The sequence below is a fragment of the Diachasmimorpha longicaudata genome, chromosome 10, assembly GCF_034640455.1.
Source record: "Diachasmimorpha longicaudata isolate KC_UGA_2023 chromosome 10, iyDiaLong2, whole genome shotgun sequence".
Lineage (NCBI taxonomy): Eukaryota > Metazoa > Arthropoda > Insecta > Hymenoptera > Braconidae > Diachasmimorpha > Diachasmimorpha longicaudata.
The window spans coordinates 5,078,907-5,087,856 of record NC_087234.1 but is presented as its reverse complement, the minus strand read 5'-3'; the positions used below and the strand labels follow the sequence as shown (position 1 = coordinate 5,087,856).

The window sequence follows — 8,950 nt, the reverse complement described above, 5'->3', positions numbered from 1 at the left end:
AGTTCCCTTATAAACTCCCCCCTGAAACCCCCAGACCTTCACAACTTGGAATTAATCCCCCCCTGATCACTCCGCTCGAAGAACTCCAAAAACTGTTTCAACGCATACCTCAAGGCCCCTGCATTGACGACGCCTCCTCTCTCAGCCTCTTCAACCACCCCTTCGAGAGCATCAACCACCCCTTGAACGAGTCGCCTGTTGACCCCCGTTAGTCCCCTCAAGAATTCAAAGCATCCCTTAGTCATTTCCCTCACCCTTCCGCAAACAACAGAGCTCAAGCTTGTCCTGATGCTCTCTGGTGTGTAGGAAGCATTTGCCCCTATTTCCTTGAGCACCTCCAGTGTCTGCCTCCTATGGGGATGGAGATCGTGAACTCTCAAAAATCCTTCGACCATCGGCCTTAGCACCTTACCCCCAATCACCTCCAGAAGAGCTCTGCGCCCTCCCTCCCTCAACAGTCCCTTCGTCAGCTCCATAAAGAGATACGAATTCTTTTTTAATTCGTTGTTCTCCATCATTAGATAATTCATTGACAATTTATCGTAAACCATCTCCAGAAAATCATCGTTCATCTCCTTATTGAAGAGATTGATCAGCTGTTCGATCCTGAAGCCCCTGTCCTGTTCAATTACAAGGAGGGGCAGATACATGTTGAACAGTTCGATGATCATCTTCTGGAGGATCTGATCCTGTCTAGGGAATAACGTCTGCAGACCTAGAATGATCATCGAGAAGATCTTCTTGGCGAGGAGTTTCAGGTGAGAGTTGTCCTCTGCCGGCAGCATTACTTTGGTGATGAGCACGCGAAGGGGATTGGTGGGCGTGGGGGCATAGAGGATCGATGCACAGGTGAGGATTATTGTGCCTAGACAACGGTAGATGAAGAAGGATGTGGGAGAGTCCTCTGTAGTGGATTTTATCGACGTCAAGATCCACTTTTCCAGGGTCAGGAAAATCGTTCTTATCTGCTTGTCGAAGGAAGGAAGCTCGGAGGGCGTCAATGAGGAGCGATAGGTGTTCAGTGTGTTCAGGAAGAGGAGTAGGGAACTGTTGGAGGTCTTGAAGTCTAGGGAATCACGCCAGGAGGGGAAGAGCCTGCGGATTGGATCCACGTCCACTAGGTACGATTTTATCGTTTTTGTGGAACCGTCCATGTTGGAGATCGAACACTTCAGCCAGACCTGGAATTTTTGAGGGTGAAATGTGTGGGAGTGGTGACGGCGGAGGAAAGGAACATGAGAATAAGCGAATTGAAGAATTAAGCGGGCGCTCGAATTTACGTGAGTAAATTTTTCAACATTGAGACAATTTTCTGTAGTGAAGCGGTAACAAATTTTCATAATTACCTCTTAAAAAAAAATAAGTATAAAAAATTGACTATTAAAAAAAATTACCTGTATCACTAAATGATCGAAGTTATCCAGAAACTTCTTCAACTCCCCAACAGCCGCTCGATTCTCAAGAATAATCGACAGGTAGATCCTCGATATATTAACGTCTTTGACGTAGATCGTTGATGTGAAATGCCTGAACAGGGACGGGGCCGAATGTTTCTGGGCCTCTGCCATTTTGGGACACCTGAGAGCCTCAAGGGTGAAGGCAGCAGCTAGTTTTCCAATATCCTCGCAGTTTTCCTCGGTCAAATCGTTATCGTATACCAAGGCCCGAATTCTCGCGGCTCCCGACGCCCACAGCGCTTCCAGCATCTCTTTTCCCCCGGAGTTCTGGAGATCCAGGGCCCTGGACTTGTTCAGCAGGTCAAACAACATCTTCAGCATTGTCCCAGCTCGATTCTTCGGGCATTCCAGGAGATACCGATCTATCCAGCCGCCGATGAGGTAATGCTCGCCGTTGTCCAGGCGTTCCACCTGAAAATGAACTTTAGGATTTAGATAATTTGGGAATTCTTCGATTGCATATTCGTATTTTCGCGTGTCTGATAAATGTAGCCCCTCGAACATCAAAATTAGAATTTTCAAAGAAACCTCCAACTGGAATTCCAGTTGAAGGTTTCTTTCTCCGAGACAATACCTTTTCGAAGCTCGCGCTTAGAGTCTCCACGAAGCCACTCATCATGGCTCTGCCGAGGTCATCCCTCCTAGTGCTAAGGACACCAACGACAGCCATCAGGTTCTCCCCAATGGCCCTTAGATCCAGTCGCTTCTCCATCAGAAGTGCAAGCCCACACAGTTGTCCCTTAAAACTCAGGGAGACCCTCCGTCCGCTCTCGTCATCTCCCTCCAGAGGACTAGGCAATAATCCCATCATCACCCTGACCACGTTATCAGCATCGGCAGTGATCCCCATAGTCAAAAGCAGTGAAATCAGGTTAAAGAGTCTGACTTCAGAGAATTCCATGACCTTGTTCTTCGAGAACTTGGAGTAGACCCTTCCCCGAATTTGATTCCACACTTTCACCTCGCGTTTCTCATAGTTATCCTTAAGAATAGTCCCGAGCACCTTGAGAAACATTCCAAAGCTGGACTCCTTGGGGTTCTCCCCGTAGATTCTCTCCCGGACCTGCTTCAATATGTCCCTGGGGCTCTTCTTCTCCAGCGAGACACTCCAGGGCCCGGCGGTCTGTACCAAAAAAGGCTGATCGAGCCTTCGGTGGAAGCAGTCCCAGAGGTAGCTGATGATTTTTACCGAGGAATCCTTATCCTTCCAGAACTCCAGTGTCATCACCTTCAAAAGTGGAATCATGGTCCTTAACTCTTCGTCAATCTCGTCGCGCTCTCCCTCCTTCCCTCCTTTATCTAAAAACGCCTTAAGGATCTTCTCCAGCTGGCGACAATTCGACTCCTGGAGGATGGGGGAGCCGGGGTAGCTGCCCTCTGGGGGATACGTATGAAGAAGTGTCAGGTGGTAGACCATCCAGATGCTGAAGATCTCTGGGCTTTTGGTATCAAATTTGTACGGAAACTTGTCAGCATCGTTCCAGGACAGACCCTCCTCGTTGGATCCTCCGTTCGTTTGGATAATCCTATCGAGGGTGGAATTGACGTAGCTCCAGAAGGTGCGACCGCCAATGTTCTGGGGGATCTTGGGAATGGTGATTTGAAGGGTCAGCCACAGATCTCGAACGCATGAACAACTGAAGGGAGTCTTCATCGTGAGGTCTGATGAGTCGATTCGTTGAAAGGTCTTTAACGACACGAAGATGAGGTCCTGGATGAATAATTCCAGGGCCCTATCCAACCGTTCATTCTGATCCTGGCTCTGATCCTGAAGTGTCTGCTGATGAACAAGTGTGATCATCACCCAGCGGAGCTCCAGGTGGAGATGAAACAGGTGAAAGCCTGGCTGGGGGCATCTGTTTCCACTCGTCGAGGACGAGCAGTGAAGTGAGATGTTTTTCAGTCGCGCGAGGAATTTTCTCAGGGAGAAGAGGACCTCGTCGAATCCGCTCTTCAGCTCGGCGGTAAGGGGATGCTGGAGGTAGGGGAGTTCAGACTGAATGGAAAGGAAGTAGTTGCGAATGTAGACAACGAAGTCTAGGATCTCCCTGCGGAGGTGGTAGTAATTCATCTGGGATTGATCTTTGGCATTGTGGGGCTGGGGTAGCTCCTGGAGATTCTCATGACGGTTTAGAATCCGCATGTTCATCTCCATGAGCTTTATCAGGTGCTTCAGCTGATTGATCGCGGTGGGCGCGGGGTGCGAACAGCCGAAGAGTGTGAGTGTCGAGGAGGAAAAGGTGGTGAGAGAGGGCGGATGGAGGATGGGGTTGAGGTGGATGCGATGCAGGAGGCTTGAGGGGGGAAGGTGGGGGTCTGATGGGGTGACCTTCCCCGAGCAGGAGAATGTCGTCTCCTCCATGAGTGCTGGAAAATCGATTTTTATGGAGAAATTCCGTGATTAATATATTTTGTTGTTAATTGATAAATTGTGAATTTCCATTTGTATTGCTCATTAAAGGGGAGGGAAAATGGATACCTTAATAAAGTATATCACAATATTTTTTAGCTGATATCGGCCTGTACATGTGTCCTTGTTAATGTATGAGATACAAAAGTTTTGCAGATGAGATTTTTCGTGAGTGAATTGGGCGATTTATTCTCCCGAAGTCCCTCATTCCCATTTTCTCCAAAGCAAAGAAGGAAAGCTCTTTATTCCCCTTCCTGGAGACTCACCACGTCAAAAGCTCCCCGGAAAATCACTGACGATCACTCAAAATCACTCTGGACAATTAAAACATCCCGAATCACCTCAAGAGCTCGGTCCAATCATTTTGGCGGGACTTTATCCTCTGAAGTTGCCAACAGGTCTGTCTCCCCACGTCACCCCGCGACATAGGTCGTGTATGTGCATTATGTCCGAAGGAAATTTCTCACAGACGAGGGTTAGGAAAAATTGCGAATGTCACTGATGATTTGGCCCCTCCACTCGTCGTAACAATTAACAATAAATAACTACACGTGTTTCAGTTCAACAATTACAACCTCTAGTCCTCAAGGAGATAATCTAGTCGTTCAATCCTGATGTGTTGAGATGTTGAAATTTGGACTTTGATAATTGAGACTATTTGATGGTTGAAACACCGAGAGGTTCTACGAGGATGGCGGTTGAACACCGTGGAAGGAGGATTCGTAGATTACAGGAACAATCCGCAGGTCATAACCAGAGTTACAGTATGTCAAATTTCCGGGAGCTACTCAGTGAGGTACCTTTGGATTTTTATTTTATTTACATTTTTCTCGGAGCGTTCATGGGGAGGTGAGGCAAAGTGAGGTTAGGTTGTTTGGATAGGATTAGTCCTGATGATAGGGGGTTTTTAGTGAAGATAATGATACAGGGTCAAATTTTAAAAAATCATCTTCATCTTCCGGTTCAATTGTGGGGTTGTCAGGAATGAAATCTTTTGTTGAAGGTTTTTCTCAGAAAAATATCATTAAAATGACAAAAAAAAATGATGAATGCATAATGACAGACGATTCCCTCTACGCTTGTCCTAATTATTCTTTAAACGACAAATCATTACATAACTGAATTAAATATAAATTCATCAATCGCTTGGACGACTCCCAATAATTCTAATTATTCAATCAGCTGATCTCGATGACCTCACTTCACTTGACTAAATTCTTTGGAATCACTCGTGTCCCCCACAACTGCGAATTATTTATTATTGACAGCCCCCGCTCCTCCAAGCGATTTTCCTCGGCAATGTCCAGGAGATTTGCGCCCTGCTGGCTCAGGAGGAGGACATTCATTGGCGGGATGACAAAGAACGGACATTGTTACACGCAGCGGCCTTCATTGGTGATCCTGAAATTGTAGAAACCCTGATTTTGCATGGCGCAAAAGTCAACAGGAGAGATAAACAGTGGTTGACACCTCTGCACCGTGCTTGCTGCTCAGGGAACGACTCCATCGTTGAAGTCCTCCTCAAGCACGATGCTGCTGCCAACGTTAAAGACAGAAAATGGCAGACACCCTTGCATGTGGCAGCAGCCAATAATTCTGTTCCCTGTGCGAAGCTGATCATTCCTCGATGTGTCAACATAAACATGACAGATCGACGTGGCAGAACGTGTTGGCATCACGCCGCCTCCAATGGTCACGTCGAGATGCTGGAGCTGTTTCTTTCTTTTGAAAATTGCGCCGTGAATGCAAGTGATAAAAAAGACCGACGAGCCCTGCATTACGCGAGCCACATGGGCCATGGAACAATTGTGAAGATGCTTCTGTACAGTGGAGCTGAGGTAGACGTACGAGATCGGGATCTTTATACACCCCTTCACGCCGCCGTAGCAGCAGGACATATCGAGAGTATAAAACTTTTGGTTGAAGCTGGTGCTGACATAGAAGCGAAAAATGTTTATGGTAATACACCGCTGCACTTGGCCTGTCTTAGCGGGCACGTTGAGGCCGTTGCCGAACTCATCAGGTACGGTTCCAACATTGAGGCTGCCAACTACAGGGGTCAGACACCCTTGCACGTCGCTGCAGCCAGCACACAAGGGGTGGACTGCTTGGAGAGCTTGGTGAAGGCTGGGGCGCAGATCAATGTACAGTCGCAGGTGAGTCGCATTTCTTTGATCTTTTGTGTTAATGGAGATTTATAATAGATACAGACATCATATTACATTACTTGATAATTAAATAGATGCTTCAGAATCGGTGTATTTGAAGTTTGTAACGAGCACTTCAGCTTTTAGGAATTTTACATAATAGATATCAATGAATTCGGTAATCCTTTAGGATGGCAGGACTCCCCTTCATATGACGGCACTGCACGGTCGTTTTACTCGCTCAAAAAGCCTTCTAGACACTGGAGCATCGCCGGACACTCGTGACAAGAACGGTAACACTGCCCTGCACATTGCAGCATGGTTTGGTCACGAGTGTTTGACCACCACGTTGTTGGAATGTGGAGCCTCGCCAGGGGCGAGAAATGCCGAGCAGAGGACCCCACTGCATCTCAGCTGTCTCGCTGGTCACATTGAGGTCTGCCGAAAGCTCCTCCAGGTGGACAGTAGAAAGATTGACTCTAGAGACATTGGTGGAAGGACACCTCTGCATTCCGCGGCCTTTAAGGACTCCGTAGACTGCCTAGATCTTCTGTTATCAAGTGGTGCTAACTTCAGGCTATCCGACAATGATAACAGACTTGCTCTGCATTATGCAGCAAGTCAGGGGCATTATTTGTGTGTTTTTACTCTGGTGGGTTATGGAAGTGATCCCAACGCTCAGGATGTCAACGGTGCCACTTGTCTTCATCTTGCCGCAGCTGCTTCAAATCCAGCTAATAATTCGGGTCAGTGTGTCAGATATCTCCTGGATCATCGAGCTGATCCACAGCTCAAGGACAAAAGAGGATTCAGTGCAATACATTATGCTGTCGCTGGTGGCAATCAAGCAGCACTGGAGGCACTTCTCCATGACATGAATTTAGGTGGAACAGTGGGAAGCAACTCGTCAAACCCATCCCCAGTGGTCCCCTCGACTTCCCTTTTGCAGCTAGCAAGCCTTCTCCCACCGCAAACAGCGGTGCCACCTCAAACCTCCCCAATTCCTCCGACACCAGCGCTAACGCCCCTCCACCTTGCGGCATACCACGGTCACGCAGAAATTCTTCGTCAACTTCTTCCCCTCTTCCCTAACGCTAACATCCGCGAGGACACCGGTAAAACTCCCCTCGACCTAGCCAGCTACTCCGGTCATTATGAATGCGTCCAGCTTCTCCTTCGTTCCGCAGCCCTAGTGTCAGTTACGGATAGCATAACACGTCGCACGCCTGTCCACTGTGCGGCAGCAATGGGACACACTGAATGCCTGAAACTTCTTCTGGAGTCCACGGAAGACGCGTCAGTCGTGGACAAATGTGATGCAAAACATCGAACTCCCCTGACTCTAGCGGTTGCTAATCTTCATCCTGAGTGCTCCTCTCTTCTCCTGAAATACCAGGCTGACTGCAATATTCCGGACAAGAATAAGCACACACCCCTCTTTCGCGCGGTCATCCACACGATAGGTCTTCCTATTGCAGACATGCTCCTTCGTCACAATGCACGTGTCTCCCCACAAGACTCGAACGGCAAAACTCCCCTTCATCTGGCGGCAGCTTGTGGTAATGTATCTGCTCTGGTGGCTCTCGTCAAAGCCGAACCATCTGCTATCGGCCTCAAGGACGATCAGGGCTGTACGGTCCTGCATTGGGCCTGCTACAATGAGAACGCCAATTGCGTTAAATATCTGCTTCAATCGGGACTGATAGACACACTTGAGAGGGCCCCCTTCTCACCGGTTCATTGTGCTGTCCACCAGGGATCCGCACATTGTCTGGAGCTTCTGATTAATAAATTCGGTGGACCTGCAGTCGCTGAACCTCGGGATTCACCTGGCGGACGACTTCCGTTGCATACTGCAGCGTCATCAGGGTCGGTTGAATGCGTCAGGATGATTCTGGTGTCGGTGGGGTCCGTGGCCGCTGGCCTAGAGGCCCAAGACTATGCGGGACGGACGCCTTTGCTGAGCGCTGCTGTCACGGGACAGACTAGTACTATTGAAATGCTGCTGGAGTGGAAGGCGGATGTCAGGGCGATTGATTCAGGAGGCAATACTGCTCTTCATCTGGCTTGCCAGAAAAGGCACTCCACTGCTGCTTGTGTGTTGCTGGATAAAATTGAGGCGATGGTGAAGGAAGGTGAGGGCGGACAGAAGGGCCAGTCACAGATGAAAGAGATTATTAATAGGGTTAATAAGCAACAGCGGACGCCGCTGCATCTCGCTGCGAGAAACGGCCTCTTGGGGGTGAGTACAGTCCTCGGGGTGGATATTGCGAGGCCAGGGAGGATTGATATTTTGGGTGTTTGCAGGTCACTCGGAGACTTCTTCAGCTCGGGGCGAGTGTCTACGCGGTGGACTGCGACGGATTAACTCCAGCACTGGCGTGTGCACCTAATCTAGGTGTTGCCAAGTGTTTAGCTACTATTTTAGCTGCCCATGGTAAGACTGCGTTAAGTCAATGGATTTTTTTGGCATTTTTCATAACGATATTTCTAAACATTTCCTTGTCTTCGTGTTTGTTTATTGAATTTTCAAGGCCAAAGCTGGGAATCATGTCAAGAGTCTCCATCCATTCAACAAACGTCCGAAGTTTATCTCAATGGAAGAGTCGGTGATTCACAGCACAGTTCAGATTCTGAATTCTACTGACGTCAACTGACGCGTTCACGCGCTGATTTTTTATGAATGATTGAGATAATCGAGATAATGGTGATTGACTACAAGCTTTTTTATCGGTTTAAATGCTCCTGATGCCAGCATTTTGTGCAGATGGAATTGGTATGTTTGGTATCCTCATAATGTAAGGCAATGGAGAAACAATATTTTCTATAAGGTAACAATGATCATTTTTATTTTCTCGTTCGAATTTCCTTTATAATATTAGACACGTGTATTCGTGACATTTACAATGTGAATAATGTTGATGGAGCCTTTTAAT

At 47.9% G+C, this 8,950-nt stretch overlaps 2 protein-coding genes across 4 annotated transcripts; one reads left to right on the top strand and one right to left on the bottom strand.

The window, feature by feature from the left end:
- Window positions 1-27: 27 nt before the first annotated feature.
- On the bottom strand, window positions 28-4,278 carry LOC135166482 (protein MMS22-like). Of its 2 annotated transcripts, none has more exons than XM_064128741.1 (4): window positions 3,937-4,278; window positions 2,032-3,824; window positions 1,395-1,868; window positions 28-1,181 (listed from the first exon to the last, which is right to left on the bottom strand). In XM_064128741.1, the coding sequence occupies exons 2-4, from the start codon at window positions 3,817-3,819 to the stop codon at window positions 39-41; spliced, it is 3,405 nt and encodes a 1,134-aa protein (XP_063984811.1). In that variant the 5' UTR covers window positions 3,820-3,824; window positions 3,937-4,278; the 3' UTR covers window positions 28-38. The 2 variants fall into 2 exon arrangements, with proteins under 2 accessions (XP_063984811.1, XP_063984812.1); XM_064128742.1 differs by having other exon boundaries at window positions 4,134-4,261.
- Window positions 4,279-4,283: 5 nt separating this feature from the next.
- LOC135166484 (serine/threonine-protein phosphatase 6 regulatory ankyrin repeat subunit A-like) lies at window positions 4,284-8,852 on the top strand. Of its 2 annotated transcripts, XM_064128744.1 has the most exons (6): window positions 4,284-4,342; window positions 4,428-4,663; window positions 5,136-6,023; window positions 6,205-8,256; window positions 8,322-8,451; window positions 8,549-8,852. In XM_064128744.1, the coding sequence occupies exons 2-6, from the start codon at window positions 4,529-4,531 to the stop codon at window positions 8,659-8,661; spliced, it is 3,318 nt and encodes a 1,105-aa protein (XP_063984814.1). In that variant the 5' UTR covers window positions 4,284-4,342; window positions 4,428-4,528; the 3' UTR covers window positions 8,662-8,852. The 2 variants fall into 2 exon arrangements, with proteins under 2 accessions (XP_063984814.1, XP_063984813.1); XM_064128743.1 differs by lacking the exon at window positions 4,284-4,342 and having other exon boundaries at window positions 4,353-4,663.
- The last annotated feature ends 98 nt before the right edge of the window (window positions 8,853-8,950 follow it).